This window comes from Diabrotica virgifera, chromosome 10, assembly GCF_917563875.1.
Source record: "Diabrotica virgifera virgifera chromosome 10, PGI_DIABVI_V3a".
Lineage (NCBI taxonomy): Eukaryota > Metazoa > Arthropoda > Insecta > Coleoptera > Chrysomelidae > Diabrotica > Diabrotica virgifera.
Genome location: NC_065452.1, coordinates 155,163,052 through 155,182,635, shown reverse-complemented (window position 1 = coordinate 155,182,635; position 19,584 = coordinate 155,163,052). Strand labels below are relative to the sequence as shown.

At 31.8% G+C, this 19,584-nt stretch overlaps 1 protein-coding gene across 4 annotated transcripts in view; it reads right to left on the bottom strand.

Annotated features, from left to right (window-relative positions):
- LOC114330690 (plasminogen activator inhibitor 1 RNA-binding protein) overlaps positions 1–19,584 on the bottom strand; it is a 40,485-nt gene that overhangs the window by 16,787 nt on the left and 4,114 nt on the right. For all 4 annotated transcript variants that reach the window (XM_028280105.2, XM_028280106.2, XM_028280107.2 and 1 more), the window contains exons 2-3: positions 12,544–12,682; positions 3,793–3,996 (exon numbers count right to left, since the gene is read on the bottom strand). In XM_028280105.2, coding sequence (XP_028135906.1) covers positions 3,793–3,996; positions 12,544–12,682 — 343 coding nt within the window. The remainder of the gene's footprint in view (positions 1–3,792; positions 3,997–12,543; positions 12,683–19,584) is intronic.

Genomic DNA, 19,584 nt, shown 5'->3' with positions numbered 1-19,584 from the left:
GGCGCCGTCCCTATTTAACATCTACACCAATGACCAACCAATGCACCCTCGGACTGAGAGTTTTGTGTACGCTGACGACCTTGGTATGGCCGTAAAGGGGAAAACACACAAGTAGAGTCGACAATGGAAGAGGCCTTTAAACATGATGTCAACTTACTACAAACAAAACACATTAAAGCCAAACCCTACTAAAACCCAAGTATGTGCATTCCACCTCAACAACCATCTGGCGCATGTAAAACTGAATGTTTCTTGGGAGGGAGAACGCTTGGAACATACTGATAGGCCCAAATATCTTGGAGTGATACTAGACCGGTCACTAACGTATAAATTCCACTGTCAGAGCACAAGACAAAAGGTTTCTATGAGAAACAACCTTCTCCAGAAACTTGTAGGGAGCAAGTGGGGTGAAAACCCCCAGGTCTTAATTATGTTTCTCAACAGGGGACTATGCTTGTCCCGTCTGGGGTAGATCTAGACACGCCCAACAAGTCACCACGGCGTTAAATGAAACATGTAGAATTACCGGTTGTATGAAGCCTACCCCTCTACCATTACTGTACTGGGCAGCTGGATTCGCATCACCAGACAACCGTAGATGCGCCTCACAATATGTGGAGAAGTTCAGGCAAACTTTCGATGAAAGGCACCAATTATACGGGTTCGACGAACCGCCAGGAATCAGCCGACTTAAATCAAGGAAACGGTTTATGAGAAATGTCGAACCAAATCGAAAATCGAACCACCCGAACTGTTCCCCCTACACCCAGAACGACCTAATGGAATGAACCTGGACTGGAGAACCTGGCGGACACTCAACCGAATACGCACAGGTGCTGCCCCTGTAAAACAGAACCTTATTAAATGGGGCATCAAGACAGATAACGACGCACTTTGTGAATGTGGGGAAATACAGAGCGTGGAGCATCTGAGAGTATGCAGACTTTGCCCATCACAGTGCACCCTCGATGATTTATGGCTCGCAAATACAAAGGGTGTAGACGTAGCCCGATATTGGGCAGAAAAACTGTAGTCGGATCCAGACACGAAAAAGTAAGTATTTCTATCTGACACGAAAAGATATAAAACTGTGCTCTTCTGAAATTTTTGTCATGTACTATTTTTAATGAGAAATACCCACATTTTTAACTGAAAATATGTTTTCTTATACATTTTCTGGAAATCATTTTCTGAAGTGTAAAAACATTTTAAATTAATATTGTGTTTACTTTGTGTCTGGAATTTTACTGAAAAATTATTTTTTACAAGGGCTATTTATAGCCCTTGTCAAAAATGCGTAAACTATGGGATTGGATAGTATATTTCCTAGGCTACATAATTATGTGTTCCCTGATACAAATATTTGGAGCTAGTCATTCTCAAAGGTACATTCCCAAAGCTTAGAGAAGAGCGAGGATGGAATTTATTCCTAAACTACGAAAAACAGATTACACCTTAGCATAATGGAAAAAATCTTGAATGAAAAGAAGACAAAAATCTTAATAAAAACCCACTGCACCAGTGGCAATGGGCATATTAAGCAGAGAAATAAGGTAAAGCCACCCTACACAGTCTTGTATCTGACATCGAAAGTAGTTTACACTAGAACACAGTCGCTCTTCCATATTCTTAGACATCTTAGACAAGTACATTTGAGTATCTTTCAAATTCTATGAACTTATAGTGGCCATGATGAGGAGGAAACATGCAAGTGGAATGTTCAGAGCTTCAGGCCAGAATAATATCCACAGATATGCATGAAGGTACCATAAACCAAAAGACAACAAATAAGTACTATGAAGTGGGTGTATTTCCACCAAAATATAGTTGTTGATGACCTGATTCATGGCCTTAGTATCCAAGAAATCCGAGTCCAGGGTTTTGCAGACTATATTGTAAATAGTGACTCAAGGAAAATCTCCAGTACTGTTGAAGATCAAATGTGATATGCCCTCCATTACATAAAGAATTGTGTCTAAAAGTAGTCTTTACTAATCAGAGGAAGCTTACTGGACTGAGTGAGCTGAAATTATTTGAGGAGGAACTAGAAAGAACCAATGAGGTCTATTTTTCTCAATTGCAAAAGACTGATATGTTTTGTATAGACTTATGAACAAATAATGAATTACAAAAATACTTTAAAAGTGTAAAAAGCTTTTAATTCCTAGGTGGGCGCTTTCAGCTTACAAAGTCATCTTCAGAGCTATGGTCAAATTTTAAAAAATACCACTACAAAAAAGGATTCTATTGTTGGAAAAAGAACAAAATTTTGTTAATAATCAAAATTAAAAAAACAAGTTTCTTTTTTAAAGAGTTTAAAATTTTAAAAGTTTTGAAAAAAGTCCTTTTTTGAACGATGGGTTCCCTATTTTGTAGTAGTATTTTTTAAATTTCGACTTCTGATAGCTCTGAAGATGGCTTCTTAAGCTGAAAGCGCTTAGGAATTAAATGCTTCACACTTTTTAAGTACTTTTCTTTTCAAATTATTCATTCAATTTTTTCTGCTGCCAAAAGTATTTTACACTACATTATCTTCATATGCCTTAGTATTTGATTTATGAGAGCTGAAAATTATCAAATTCAGTTTTACTATAAGAGCAAATCTCTTGATATAAAATAAAATATATGCTCAAAATGCAACACCCCATGTTAAAAATTAGTTATAATATCTTTATATTAAACTTAACATGCCATCTGGTCTAAACGATTTAATAATATAAAACTTAACCATACAAAAAATTTTGAAAATGCACGCAGAGCTGAAGTACCTCAGAAAAATGTAGTTAAGTAGAGTTACTAATGCAAAAAAGTTTAATACAAATTTGCTCATATGTCATAGGCTGTAAACCCCAATCTGAAATTTTTAAAATTTAATAATTTACAAAATCCTGACATATTTTTTTTAGAAATTAATTTGAACTTTTATCAAAATTAACAATTTTATCAGAATATTTTGGAATTATCAAGAAATCCAACAAGGAAATATTTTTTATGAGTACTTCTACTTCCTTTTTGGTGTAATCGTTATCCACTTCACAGTTATTGTCAAATTTACTGTTCGCTGTAGTTTAATTTTTTTTTCATGATTAAACATTCCAGATGTAGGGTACTCACTACTAATAGAAAAACTAAATAGATATATCTTGCCCTTTTAGTTAAGTTCTAATTAAAATCAAACAAAAATACTTTATGATGAGTAACAGTACAAATCTTGTAAACCCTACAAAATTACAATAATGAAGTGTTGATTATACTCATTGCACATTTAACCTTCTTAAGACGGGATCCAATGGCACGTGGAGCGCCACACCTCGCTCCAAACTTGCCAATTAAGACACCGTTAAATAGGAGAGAATTAGCAATCTTTGGTCAGCACTCTTAGCAATCTTCGGTCAGTTCGTCATTTGTCAGTAAATTCACATGGTTGAAGTGATCTCGGAAGCTGGCGCACAAAACTAAATCCTTGATACTCCACTCTCCATGGAAATGGCGGCTCCATCCCGGATTCACTGACTTTGTCCAGTACAATTTCCCTTTCCTATCTGTTCTGTTCTATCTCTTATATTTCTCTTCAAGAGTTCTGTTCTATTCCATTTTTATTACTATTGAGTGCAAGTATTCTTATGGAGTTACTGAAAAACTCATAAGATACATACTACTAGATTAATATTGAGGGGGGCTAACATCTGCTACATGGTCAACAAAAAAAAAATGATTTGAAGACTTTTGGGGCTTTCTTTTTATAACACGGAAAATGTTAATGACACTAACGATCCATGATTTAAAACTTACGTCTTGTCTGATCCGCTTTGCCTATCGAATTCCCTTTTGCCTCGCCTGTCTCCATCAAAATTCCTACGTTGGCCACGTGGTGCTCCGGGTCTGTTTCCAATTGCGCGTCCCTCACGTCCTTCACGTCGTTCTCCTCGATCACGATTGTTGCGGTTTTCAAAATCTCCAGTCGCAGGTTCTCTCCTAGGCCTTTCTTCACGATCCCTGAAAACAGATACGAAAAAAGGAGATTTTAAAGATCGTTTTTACTAACTTTTGTTGTAAATGTCATATTAACTTTTGATGTTATTTCCTATTCGATATTCAGCTTTACTGCATCAAGATCATTAGAATTATGTAGTGAATCTAATATTAAGTTTTAATGATATTACAATGATTATAACACTACAGGGCGTTTGCTTCATAGCAAGTTTCGAAATATGTTGTTTATGTTTACTTTTCTGTTCTATCTTTAAGAAAAATTGTTGTTTTATTAGTTTATTAGTTTTTATTAGTTTAACCCCTTAACGCACAATTTTTTTGAAAAAAACCGGTCAAAAAAAATCAATTTATTTTCAATGTGAAAAGCGATCCTAGTGCGCAGGTAAGTCCAACTAGTACTTGCATTTATCCAATTACTGAAGTATTCATCACGAAACTGTCACTAAACGATTACCATTTTTGTTAGAATAATCGGAAGGACGATGCAATCAATGATTATTTTTTTGTTGGAACGTATTTTGTTTACTGCGCAGGAGCGTGATATATATTCTGAAAAATGAGCGAATCAGAATATGAATACGCAAATTTGTCAGAAAGCGGCTTACAAGGAACAGATAAGTCGTAAGTGATAAGTAGAAGAAGGATTATATTTTATACTTGAATAAGTAAGTGTTATAGCTTACAATCCCATGTAAATGATAAAAATTAATAAAACAATTGTTTTTTTTTTGCTTTCACGTTATTATTTTCAATTCTTGATTGCATTCGAGTGTGAAAAATTATAGCAACGGTAAATCAACACCGCTCGAATGATCTCAAGTGTGCACAGTTGGGCCAGTTTAGCGCACTCAAGTTAACTTGAGTGTGTATGTTAAGGGATTAATGTAGGATTAATGCTCAACACTAATTAGAAGTCAACAATCAAAATAAATAGTGATCAAACAAATATGCAAAGGGATAATATGTTCAGTAAAGACAGACAAAATAAAGGCGAACAAGACATTGCCATAAAATACAGAAATGGTGTACCAAAAGAAAGAAAGAAAAAACTAATTTCATCCCCATTACAAGTTTATTGTCAGAACGTTGGAGGACTTCGTACAAAAATTCAAGATCTTATTAGTTCTATGTTATGTTCTGATGACATTTTTATATTTGTTGAAAGTTGGTTACACGAGGATATTTTAGATAGTGAAATTAAAATACCTTCATATAGAACTTTTAGATGTGATCGTGATAAAAGTCAAGAGGAGGAGGTATTTTGATTGTTGTTAAAGACTACATCGATGGCTTAAAGTACACTTATTGTATGTCCGTGCAGGTACTTTTTGAGAAAATCGACTTTGAATGTTTAAGCTCTCATAGCAAAGCATTACAGCGCACAGTTTGAAATGTGATTTATACCACACCAAACGCGTTAGGACATACAACGTCTGTGCAGGATGATAGAATGTTAGGTAGTCATGAAGGTACAGTGCATAACTCAACTATTGAAAAAAGTGGACATACAATAAGTGTGCTTAAGCCATCGACATTAAGGTAACTGTGCTGAAACCCTTGTACAAATCTATTGAACAACTTTTACTTTTATGCTCATTTGGCAAAGAAAATTTTATAATTGGAGGGGTATATATTCCACCAAAATCCATAGAACAAATATATATGAACAACACTGTTTCACAGGGTGAAACAATCACAGGGTGATTGATTAGCTCAATAGCTCCGCTATAGTAATAGATAGCAATAAAAGTTAATAACAAAAATTTTAGCCACCTTTGAGCTTCACATTACAAAATTAGTTAGAATGTTACAGGGTGTTCGATAACACAGTGGCAGACCAAACTTATGTTTTTTTAAATGGGACACCCTATATTTTATTTTAAATTCGAAATCCTGTTAACTTCTCCATCACAAAAATATAAAAGTTTGTTATGTTATACAGGGTATTTACAAAGTTATAACCAATTTTATATGAAAATCGTAACAAGTTCAACTCCCTGTATAAATAAAAATAAGCAAAACAACAATGGTTTATTAATGCCATATTTTTTAACGTATTGTCAAAATTTTCAAGAATGGTCGATATTGCTAATTTTCTTTATATCAAACACAGGGTGAGTCAAAACGCAAGTACATTATTTTCTCAGTAATTTTTATTTATTTTATTTATTTATTTACGGGTTTCCCCAATTTCATAAAAAATATACATATATAAACAATAAGTAGAAGTAAAAGTAGTAGTAGTAGTAAAGTCCAGTAAAACAGTAAAAAAAACAAAAAATAAAATTAAATGAATTAAATGAAAGTGTGACAGCCTAAAACTGTAGTAAGTACATTACAATAAAACTAAATTTAACATACACACAATCCACCTTATGCAGTGACAATACATAATAATAATATAATATAAACCGACATTAATCAACTAACTACAGACAATAAAAAGTTAATAAATTACATAATACAAAAGCATTGACCATGGCAAAAATTAACAAATCTACTGAAAATATAATATTAAACATTAAACATAAGTGCTGACTGGAAAAATTGATTTTAGTCGGTTTTTAAATACTCTACTGGAAGAAGAGAATAAATCGATGTCCAAATCATTCAGGCGACTCGAAAGTTCTATCTATTGGTGAGTTAAGACCAGTTTGTTGAATGATGAGGTACATGGAACAAGTTATTATTTCTCAGATCATGGTTTGGAACATTAAAGTTTATTAATTTTAATAAATCAGGGCAATTGATTTCACTATTTAATACATAAACATACAATACATAACAAATACATAAACATAAATACATTAATAGTTTATAAATAAAAGCTAGATCATTTATAATTCTACGGTCTTTTAAGGAGTGCAAAGATGATGGTATAGTTGTGGTTTAGTTCAATAACATTATATCCCAATCTGTACGCTGCAAATCTTAAAAACTTATTTTAAACTCTCTCGAGACAAACAACATGAACATTATAAAATGGTGACCAGACAATAGAGGAGAATTTTAATATAAATATAACCAATGATGAGTAACAGCCTTTATTGTATTAAGGGAAAGATCAGCACAACTGCGAAGTATATAACCCAATACTTTTGAAGCCTTTGCTGTCACATAGTTAATGTGATCCACAAACGTTAAGTTTTCATCGAATATTACTGTTTATTACTAAATCCTTTACTGTTTTAACATAAGAGAGCGCTTTACTGTCGATGACATATGATGATTGATATTTTTTTGCAACTTTGTGGAAGCTAATGAAATGACATTTATTAACGTTTAAAAAGAGTGTTTTTGTTACACCACTCAACTAAATTATTGAGATCGTTTTGAAGGAGACTACAATATTCATGATCTTTGATAGATCTGTACATCTTCAAATCATCAGCAAATAGCAAGTACTTAGAGTAATTAAAACATTCACCTATATCGTTAATAAATAGATTTAACAGAAGGGGCGAGCAATGAGCAACTTGTGGAACTCCAGATTTTATTTGTATTGCATCTGACATAAATGAACCCAGTTTGACTTTTTGTGTGCGACCTATTAAATAGCTAGCAAACCACTTTAAAAGCTGATCGCTGAAACCATATGCCTTAGGTTTATGTAGCAGTAAATAGTGGTCAATCCTATCAAAGGCTTTTGAAAAGTCTGTGTATACAGAATCTACCTGACATTTTCTTTCCAGATCTCTGATAATAGATGTTTCATAAGATAGTAAGTTTGTAGTTGTGGATTTCTTGTGCATAAAGCCATGTTGATAATTATTTATTAATTGTTGACAAGTAAAACTAATAAAATATGGTTATAAATCAACTTATCAAGTAGTTTAGTCTATATTTTCTCTTTCACCAGATTTGAAAATTGGAATTAAATGGCTAGTTGTCCATTTATCAGGAAGAATGCCTAATTTCAATGATAAGTTATATAGAACAAACAATGGTTGAGTTAGACTGTAAGCACAGTTTTTCAAGAAAAAATCGGGAAGTCCATCCCGTCCAGCTGTTACATTATTAGAAAGTTTTGACAAACCGTCTTAAATAATTTCCACTGTCAAAGAATCACACTTTATAGATGAATAATTATTAAATGTGTCATGATAACTTACATCCAGGGAAGAAACATAAACTTCAGAGAAGTAAACAGCAAGAAGTTCACTTATCTGATCACCTTTCACAGCTTTTTTATCAGCTAGATACATATTATTAGGAACATCATATATTTTTTCAGCTAAAAAATCTCCAAAATGACCTGGGATCGGTATTAAAATTATTTTCAAGGTCTTTTTTGTAATTCACAAAACATTCTTTAGATAAAATAATACATTGACTATATAACTTTGAAAATTCTATGTAATAACAGCGATTGCGATATGCCAGTATTCTTGTAATTTTTTTGAGCTATTTTCTTTTGGATGATTAAATTTCTCAACTCAGCATTGAACCACTTTGGGAAAGTTGATACCTTACTTTTCTTTTTGGGCACAAAAAGATTTAATGCCATACTCAGAATATGATAGAAATTGTGTACTGCAGTATTTATGTAATTTAAATGGAACACCCTGTATTTTATATCACTATTGAAAAGTACCATTACCGTACTTTAATTTTTAGATAACATTCCCTATGTCTAAATTTATTAGTTTTCGAGATATTTTCATTTTTCAATGGACCAGTAGCGTGGCCACCCAAATCACCAGAATTTAATAAACTGGACTGATTTTTTTGGGGTTACGTTAATAATGAAGTTTATAAAATACCTCCAACAACAAGGGATGAGATGAAAAATAGAATACAAAGTGTATTTCGATGTGTTAATTTACAAATGCTCCGTAGAGTAAGTAGCTCATTCAATGATCATTTTTAGGCATACATAAATGTGTTAGGAGATAATTTTGAACACCTTATGTAATTAAATATTAAAAATATTTTATTAAAAGTAGCTTCTAATTTTTTCAAACATGTTTTTTGCAAAATGTATTACTGATAAATTATGTTTCGTTCTTTATTTATTACATTATTACATTTACATACAAAAGTAGTGTTTAATTGTCTTCACAAAATATTGTATTGTGTTTTTTTGTAAAATTTATTACTAATTTTCTTTGTTTATTTGTTGCATTTACATAAAAAGATAGTTTTTAATTGTTTCAAAAATGTTTATTTATTTATTTATTTATTTATACGGGCAAGCCCAATTCGGTAATAGATTAATAAGATATTGATAATTACAGTGTTGAATATATAAGAATAAAATGAGAGAGTACAAAACATTTAAAAAGACATGACAAAGTAAAATAATTACAAAACATTAATTACCAACAAATAACAAGGTTATGACATTGCTAAATATTTAATTTGGTTAAATGGTTCTTAAAAACATCAACAGAGTTACCAAAAAGTAAAAGGTCACCTAGGGAGTTAGCAAGTCTTAGTGTTCTAGGAACAAAAGTAAAATATGAGTAATTATATCTATGAAAAGAAATATGAAAGGTTTGAATTTGTCTTGTTGATCGTGGTGGAACAAACAACAATATTTTAGCAAGGAGTTCAGGGCAGTAATATATGCCATTGATAATATTAAACAATACTGTGAGATCTTTACGCTTCCTACGGACATCCAGAGAAGAGATATTCAAAAATCGTTCCATATCTGTATAATTATAATTGATGTGTTTTTTGAACCCAATATATCTAAGAAAATTATGTTGAACACTATCAAGTTTGTTCTTGAGGTGTAAATAATGTGGGGACCAAACTGGAGAACAGTAGTCAAGGTGCGTCCTGACTAAAGAACAATAGAGCATTTTAATAGTGAACACATTCGTGAAATCACGAGTTGTCCTTTTAACAAAGCCAAGCATTTTCATGGATCTTTGAGTAATATTGTTGATGTGATGGTTAAAGCTCAGAGAGGAATCAAGAACAACACCTAAATCTTTAATTGAGTCTACCGTATCCAATAATTGATCATTTATGGTATAATTAAATACTGATAAATGATGATTCCGACAAAACCGGATAATGTGACACTTGTTGACATTCAAATCCATCCCATTATTAAGACACCAGTTGGCTAAATTATCTAATTGGCTAAATATTATGTTGCATGTAGTGGTTGTGTTTTTGTTTGTAAAATGTATTACTAATAAATTATTTTTATTTCTTTATTTGCTACAGTGTTACATTGATTACCGGATTGATAATCGGTAATCTTCAATTGTCAAGTCAGTCATGGCTTACTTAAAATTTAGATAAATTTAAACACCTAAAATAATTTGCTCTGAAAAATGAAAATATCTCGATAACTAATAAATTTGGGCATAGGAAATGTTATATAAAAAAATTAAAGTATGTAAATGTTACTTTTCCATAATGATATAAAATACAGGGTGTTCCATTTAACATTACTGAGAAAATAATGTACTTGCGTTTTGACTCACCCTGTATTTGATATAAAGAAAATTAGCAATATCAATAATTCTTAAAAATTTTGACAATAAATAGAAAAATATGGCATTAATAAACCATTGCTGTTGTGCTTATTTTTATTTATACAGGGAGTTGAACTTGTTACAATTTTCATACAAAATTGGTTATAACTTTGTAAATACCCTGTATAACATTACAAACCTTTATATTTTTGTGATGGAGAAGTTAACAGGATTTCGAATATAAAATAAAATATAGGGTGTTCCATTTAAAAAAACATAAGTTAGGTCTGCCACTTTGTTATCGAACACCCTGTAACATTCTAACTAATTTTGTAATGTGAAGCTCAAAGGTGGCTAAAATTTTTGTTATTAACTTTTATTGCTATCTATTACTATAGCGGAGCTATTGAGCTTTACCCTACTAATCAATCACCCTGTATATTCGGAGACTTCAACCTTCCTGAAGCTTCACGGGATAACAATGATTCAGGTGTCCTAGCTAGTGAATTGTCCTCAAGGTTCGCATGCATTGTACTTAGCTGAGTTTTATGGGTTCTTGAATTTTTTCCAAATGATTAATATTCCAAATGAAAGAAATGTGTTTTTAGTCTTAATATTTACAAATGTTTGTGATTTACAAGTAGCAAAAGCTTCAGATCCGATTTTTAAAAATAGTTATCATCACATAAGTTACACTTACAATATTAGTTTGTGTGAACGTCAAGGTTAAATGTAGAGGCGCGCGGTTAAATTAAAACTTAATTGTAGCCTTAATCTTTCTTAACATTTTGTTTTTTGATTCATTCTCCTATGTTCGATAATAAAAGAGATAGGTACTTTTATATTACAAATGAAGTTTGCTAGTTGGTCTTGATTAACATCATTCCAAATCTCGAGAGCTACTGTTTCTACCTCTTGTAAGATTCTAGGAGGTGGCAAACGTTGTCATAGTCTTCTGCCAATTATTTTCCATAAATGTCTGATCGAGTTAAGATCTGTACTATATAGTAGCCAATTTGAAGTCCGAAGATTTACCTGTTGTAAATATTCAGTTAGATTTCGTGCAACTTGAGGTCTTGTATTATCGTGCATTAGCAAAAAATTGTTACCAATATAAGGAGCCGATAGCATGGTAGCTAAGTCCTTCATAAGGTCACTGCTTGAACACACTCATTTCAGGTCAAATTTCCACCAAACAAAAAAAAATACGGACTTAATCGAAACTTTAAATAATAAATCTACTAATTTTCACAACCAACCAGACACTTTTTGACTGTTAACAATTTGACATTTATCAAATTGTTAATTTCTCATCGCCTACTTTAGGCTTGTTTATTAAACTAGGCAGAAAATGAGGATATATTGATGAAAAACATGGCTACTTAAAGTACCTACCTATGTAACTTTTTTATCCAACATAAGCGAATGAATCAAAAAACAAAATGTTACAAAAACCTGAGGCTATAGTTGGGTTTTAATTTCACTGTTTTATAAATGCTAGAATATTCCACAGGGCGTTGCAAACTTTGAGAAAAAAACACAGTTTGATTGATACACCTGGTATACAATAACAGTTTACCTGTCTAGGAACAATATTACTACAGTGATATTAAAGAGTAAGCTTATTTCATATCAAAAAATCATTTAAATCGGACAAGAGGTTTAGGAAATTTGAGACATCAAAAATTACCCATTTTTGGTGGTGTGTTAATTTCTTGGAGAAGTGTATTTGATTGATCTAAAATTTTGAAAAGTATCATTTGATGGTTGGTATTTTCCTATTTTCTGACAAGCTTTTAATGCAAAGTTGAGATAATGCCGGTACACAAATGGTTTTAGAAGAAAAATAAAAAGAAAATAAAATAATTTTAAAATAACAATTTAAAACAGGTACCTATTACATATGAAAAAATGTTTGTAAATTAGTTTAATCAATATACTGTTATCAATGTTATGTTAAAATAGTTATCTGGACAACATAAAGATATTAAAAGGTAAACATTACACACCATTCATAGATACATAAAAATAATGATCCTGAGTCATAATTGCTTGTTTATCAATTAGGAGGTATATTATTCTATTAACAACAAATACTTTTTGTACAACTCACCTATTTTCAGATGGTCCATTATATGGTCTATCCTCACGGTTTCGCCTATTATTTCTTTCTTCACGATTTTCATTATTGAATCTATTAAAGGACCGTTCTGGTTTTCCGTCAACATTGTTTCTTGGGGCAGGTTTAGTTTCTGAAACAAAATATGAGATTAAAAATCTAATTATAAATTAATAAACTTAAGCAGGTAGAACAACACTGGGCAAAAGTGATAGTTAGATTAAGTCACTTCAAGAACCTTACGGGATATATAAAAAAGACCAAATTATGTTGCTATTCTCACATTTTCCCTAAACAATTTTCATATAAAATGCTCAGAAGTCTTGTACATATAAAATATTGTATAAGTATGGCTTTAGATATTCACACAATTTTCTAGTAATTACTTTCAGGTCCAAATATTTAAAAGCTTTTAGTGATTAGTATTAGTTTCTGAAAAAAAAAATAATGAGACTAACAATGTAATTATAAATAAACTGAAGCAGGTGGAACGCAAAAAGGCAAAAGTGCATGTTTCAATTTTTAATGTATTATTTGAGTAATACTCAGCAACAACTGCATCAAATTCTTGTCAGGTTTAAAGTTTGCTGATGATTTCAAGATGCTTAGTTAAGTTAAATGTATTAACTAATTGGTTCTATGTAAATAGAAGGTTTCTAGATATTGAAAAATTGTTCTGCCATAATTCTCATTGCACTTTTGGAATGCTTGGTGAACTTCTTTACTGGATGGACCTGAAGGGCTTTATTTCAATTAAATAATTTACTAGCTCTAGATAAAGAAGAAATAATTAGAATCCATAATTTAAGAAAATTTATAAAATTAGAGTAGATATAAAATGATTTCAGAATTGAACTTAACAAGTTTGCTGAGCATGCAGCTCATCAGCAACATTCAGTTTCCCTCTCCAGTATGGATGTTGCTGATGAGTGACATGTGCTTACTTACATTACATAGTGTTAGAGTGAAAAAAACATTCGTTTTAAAAATTTTTAAAATACTTTTACAAAAAAAACCCAAAAAAGTTTAGATTTTATTTTTTATTTTCCTTGTTTTTGTACATTTTTCAATAAAACTTTACCAGGAACTTGATATGATCTATCTACAACTACTGTAAAAATTTGAACCTTTTATCATCTAATGATCCAGAGACCTTTGACATCAAAAGTTAACAACCTAGTATTTGGGAAATCGCAAAAACATAAAACACTCTAATAGGCTATAAAGAAAGCTAACGGTACCAGTGGTGGAAACGGGAGGCTTTGGGGGTTATAACCGCCCATCGTTCGTCTGCCGCCAAATTGATGGATAGAAGATTGGGAAAGTAGGACAGATCCACATTACCATAGTCTACCGGACATCATAGGGAAACCTGGCGAATTTGAACGTCCCCGTAAGATTTGGGCAGCCCTTAATCGAATTCGAACAAACTGTGGAAGATGCGCCGACTCCCTCCACAGATGGGGTAAACTCCCCTCGCCTTCTTGTGACTGCGGCGCTGCAAGACAGACGATCAGTCACATTGTTCAGGACTGTCCACGCAGAGCATACACAGGCGACCCTATAGACAATAATGGCAACCGAAGGGTCAATCGAATATATAAAAAAATTGGACATCTGTTTGTGATGCATTGTATAATGCATGACATCTGTTTGTGATGCATTGTATAATGCATAAATCTAAATATATTCTGTGATATACTTAAGCCATACGCTAAATAAAAATAAAACCGCCCATCGGGATACACTTTGAGCATAAATTGGCAGTATTCCATACACACCCCCCCCCCCCCCATTACCTGGTACATGGTAAATTGAGTGCAGCCATTCAAAAGACAAATAATTTTGTAACCATGGATATTTTCTACTATGTGTTATATATTGTTGGAAAGGGAAGGTTTCAGAGAATAATTTTCAATCATAACCCAAAAAACTTCAGAAATCCAATTTTCTTAAGTTTTGGCTGCCCTTAAATGAAACCCAGGAAGTCATGGTATTTCAGCAGAACTATTGGTAAATGGTTCAAATGGTATAACAAATTAAAGGCAAGAAAAAATTACAAAATAATGGTCAACACTATGTCCCAGACTTAAAAAAAAGGAGATGCCATAAACTGACAAAACTGGCAATCATGATAAAAAAAGACTGAATTGACAGCTTCAGAAAGAATACAGGAGTGACAGATCAATGTCTTCTCCAAGCAAAAACATTGAAAGATATTAGCAACAAAAGGACAAATAGTTTTTCTTCATTTCAAACAGGCATAAACATGAGTCAAAACGGGTTATATAAAGTTATATGCAGCAGTATAGTCCTTTCACTCAGGTCTGGAACATTTTGACAGATTGGAAAAATACAATACAAAGATTCCTAGCTCACAGTAATAATAGCTCAAATAAACTTACTATTGCATACTTAGCTTTCATTGAAAAAAGAAAAAAAAATCAATGAGAGTGTAAATATTCATGAATCGTCATCAAAAACTTTCCATTTGTAATTACTAATGTATAAACAACTATGAAATTTCAAACATTAACTCATGTTTTAATCAATGCAGTTTTATTGTGCAATAAACTGCATTTGTGCATTTTTTTTGTTGAAATATTCACTATGACCACATAATAATAATATGTGTGTGTATATAATATTTTCAGAATTCAATAAACTCACAAAATATTGTATACACAGAATATGTAGAGGTCCCGTCATTTGGGAAGGCACTAATTTGCGTATTATGGCACATCTAAAAATGGTCTAAGAACTGTCTTTAAAGTTGGTGATTGGTTACTGACAGTGAATTTTGCTACTGAGTATTGAAATTATTTACCAAGACGTGGCTTAGGAAGAAACTTTAATTTTGACTTCTATATAAGTGCAATAATATGCAAGTTAGTACCATCCCAAATGACAGGACCTCTAGCAAAGAGGTTTTGAGAAAGATGAATACAAAAATGGAAATCTTAAATAAAATCAAAACAAGAAAATTTTGAATATCTCTGACATATTAACAAAACCAGAGGGTTGATGAAATTAACTATTCTAATATAGAAAAGTCTCTCAACATAACCTCTCTTCAAATCCGACACATGCATAAGGATCTCACAATGTTTTATAATATACTACACTCCAATAATTTTGATCCTCAACTATTGGAGAAAATTAGCCTCCATGTTCCCAGTAGACAAACGAGGTTAAATCAACCTTTTTACATTAGACCCCATCGCACTAACTATGGACACAATTCCTTCATGCCCAGAACACCTAGGTTTGCTAACCAATATTCGGAAGGTTTAGATTGTTATAGTTTTCCAAATGAATTTAAAGCTCAGCTTAAAAACTGTATGTGATAACTTGATATCCTTGTGTTTTGTACATTTTTTGTTAATGTTTGTTATTTATTTAGTGTTCCTAGTTTGTATGATTAAAATTTTTAAATTTTAATGGTGTGGAGTTGTGGAGTTTTAATGGTGGAGTTTAAAATTAGAAATCAACCTCGATGGATGTAATTAGCAATTGCTCCTAAAAAACTGTTGTTTTACAAGTAAATATCAACAATTAATTATTAAAGTTATATCAAATATGCTGAATTAGTACAAGGAATTTGAAGATCATCTTTCTTTTTTTGGAAAAACAATTTGTTTGTCTGTAAATTGCAATAATTGCAATGCAAAGTTTGTACCTTTAGTTTTTCTTTTTTAAACAAAAACTTGAAGCAATTAGGACAAATTGATAGTGATAGATAAGTAATTACCATATACCAGTGAAGTGACTTACTATCTTTATTAAAGGGTTTATTTTTGACATTTTGTTGAATATTCAAATATGGGCAAATGCTTGTTATGCAAGAAAGATGCTGCAGAGGATAAGACTTCTTTCAAGTGTGATGGATGTAAGAGGGCTATACATATTAATTGTGCCAGTATAACAGCTACAGAAGTAAGATGTCTTCAATTGGCAGCAGATACTAGGAAATTAAAATATTTTTGTGAGGATTGTGAGCAAGGTTTACTGTTAGTACCAATTTTGAAGTCTATGGTTGAAGATCTAAAGATTGAGGTAGAGAAACTTAAGTGTGCCAATGAAAAATCCTTACACGAAAAGGATAATCAGATTTGTGATCTAAGGAAGACTATTGATGAACTGAAATGCAACTCCAATGCGCCAGGTTTGCCATTTGAGGAAATGTTGATAGAAATAAATGATAGAATTGTAAAATCTAACAATATTATGTTATTCAATGTTCCCGAATTGAATTCTGAGAATATTGAAGATAGGATAAAACAAGACAAAGCCAAAGTCGAGGAAATTATGAAACAAATGGGAAAAGATGAAGCGTTGGAGGATTTAGTGAAGGTTGTTCGAGTAGGAAAGAACACGGGTGGTAAGTCTCGTCCACTTAGAGCTATTTTTTCCAATAATGGTGTTGTTAAGGACATTTTAAGGAGTAAGAAAAGACTACAGAACTCAACAATCAAAATAAATAGTGATCAAACAAATATGCAAAGGGATATGTTCAGTAAAGCTTGGAAAGAATTAAAAGACAGACAAAATAAAGGCGAAAAAGACATTGCCATAAAATACAGAAATGGTGTACCAAAAATTGAATCATTCAAGAAAGAAGGAAAAAACTAATCTCATCCCCATTACAAGTTTATTGTCAGAACGTCGGAGGACTTCGTACAAAAATTCAAGATCTGATTAGTTCTATTTTATGTTCTGATTATGACATTTTTATATTTGTTGAAAGTTGGTTACACGAGGATATTTTAGATAGTGAAATTAAAATACCTTCATATAGAACTTTTAGATGTGATCGTGATAATAGTTATAAGTCAAGAGGAGGAGGTATTTTGATTGTTGTTAAAGACTACATTAAGGTAACTGTGCTGAAACCCTTGTACAAATCTATTGAACAACTTTTTCTTTTATGCTCATTTGGTAAAGAAAATTTTATAATTGGAGGGGTATATATTCCACCAAAATCCGTAGAACAAATATATGAACAACACTGTTTATCAGTCGAAGATATATCCCAAAGGTATAATCATCATAAGACATATATATTCGGAGACTTCAACCTTCCGGAAGCTTCATGGGATAACAATGAATCAGGTGTCTTGGTGAATTGTCCTCAAGGTTCACATGCATTGTACTTAGCTGAGTTTTATGGGTACTTGAATTTTTTCCAGATGATTAATATTCCAAATGAAAGAAATGTGTTTTTAGACTTAATATTTACAAATGTTTGTGATTTACAAGTAGCAAAAGCCTCAGATCCGATTTTTAAAAATAGTTATCATCACATAAGTTACACTTACAATATTAGTTTGTGTGAACATCGAGGTAAGTCATTAGAATATACTGAATTTTATCATGATTTTGTAAATGCAGACTATGAAGGTCTCAATAACTATCTTTCAATGATACCTTGGGAAGACCATTTGAATTTGTCAAATGTTGATGATGCTTTAACAGAATTTTACAACATACTTAATATGTCACTATCATTGTTTGTACCGGTGAAAAGATTTAAAACTTCTAGTTATCCAAAATGGTTTGATGCCAACTTGCGTTATTTAGTTGTACAGAAAAAAATTGCTCATAAAAATGATTTAGCTTCCTGTAATCAAGAGGATTATGTGATTTTTTCAGAACTTAGGAGATTGTGTAAGGATCTATCAAATCAATGTTATAACACTTATCTGAATCAAGTAAATCATAATTTATGCAGTAATCCTAAGTACTTTTGGCAGTTTGTAAACAGTAAGAGAGCATCAAATGATTTACCAAACAGTATGTACTATGGTAATGCTATAGCAACAAACGGACAACAGATTGCAAACTGTTTCCGTCAATTTTTTTCAACAGTTTATTCGCCACAATCAAATATTAATAACTTGGAAGTAAAGGGAAACAACAATCTTTTTATACCTAATTTTTCAATATCAGTGAAAGATATTTTCAACAACATTTTATCCCTACCCAATAAGTTAAGCAGTGGTCCAGATGGTATTCCCGATTACTTTCTAAAGAACTGTATATATTCACTAACTAATCCTTTATATCTTCTTTTTGAGTCATCATTAAAGACATCAGTTTTCCCAATTTATGGAAGCACTCTTATATCTGTCCAATTTTTAAATCAGGTAATAAACAAGACATAACAAATTATCGAAGCGTTTGTAAACAATCCTCTATACCAAAACTTTTTGATAGACTATTGCACGATCAATTAAAATTTTATTGTAAAGAGCGTCTAATACACAATCAACATGGATTTTCTCAGAATAAATCAACGGTAACAAATTTAGTACTCTTTGAACAAAAAATATTAAACGCGTTGGAGAATAAAAGTCAGATGGATACTATTTATACTGACTTCTCCAAGGCATTTGACAGAGTAGATCATAACATGTTATTGGGAAAATTAAATGCTTTTGGCTTCAGTCATCAATCCTTACAATGGTTCAATAGCTTTTTAAGAGATCGCACACAGCAGGTGAGAGTAGGTTGTTTTAATTCAAATATAATTCATGTGACATCAGGAGTACCCCAAGGAGCTCACTGTTCACCTTTGTTATTTAATATATTTGTGAACGATATATCAGAGTGTTTTAGAAATTGCGATTTCCTGATGTTTGCAGACGATTTGAAATTATTTAAATCCGTAGATTCAAATGTTGATGTAACATTAATTCAAGAAGATTTAGACCGGTTGAGTATTTGGTGTGAGAATAATATTTTGCATTTAAATGTTGCTAAATGCTGTTATATAAGCTTTTATAGAGGTAATAAAAAATATGATACTTCTTACACAATTAATGAAAATGAATTGTCTTATGTTAAAACAATAAAAGACTTAGGAGTCACATTTGATGAGCAGTTGCGTTTTGTGCAACATATAAATAGTGTAACAGTAAATGCATCAAAATCTTTGGGCTTTATCATTCGCAACTGTCTGAGACTATCTGTAGGGGCTTTAAGAACGGTATATTATGCTTTGGTTGTATCTAAAGTGGAATATGCATCTATTGT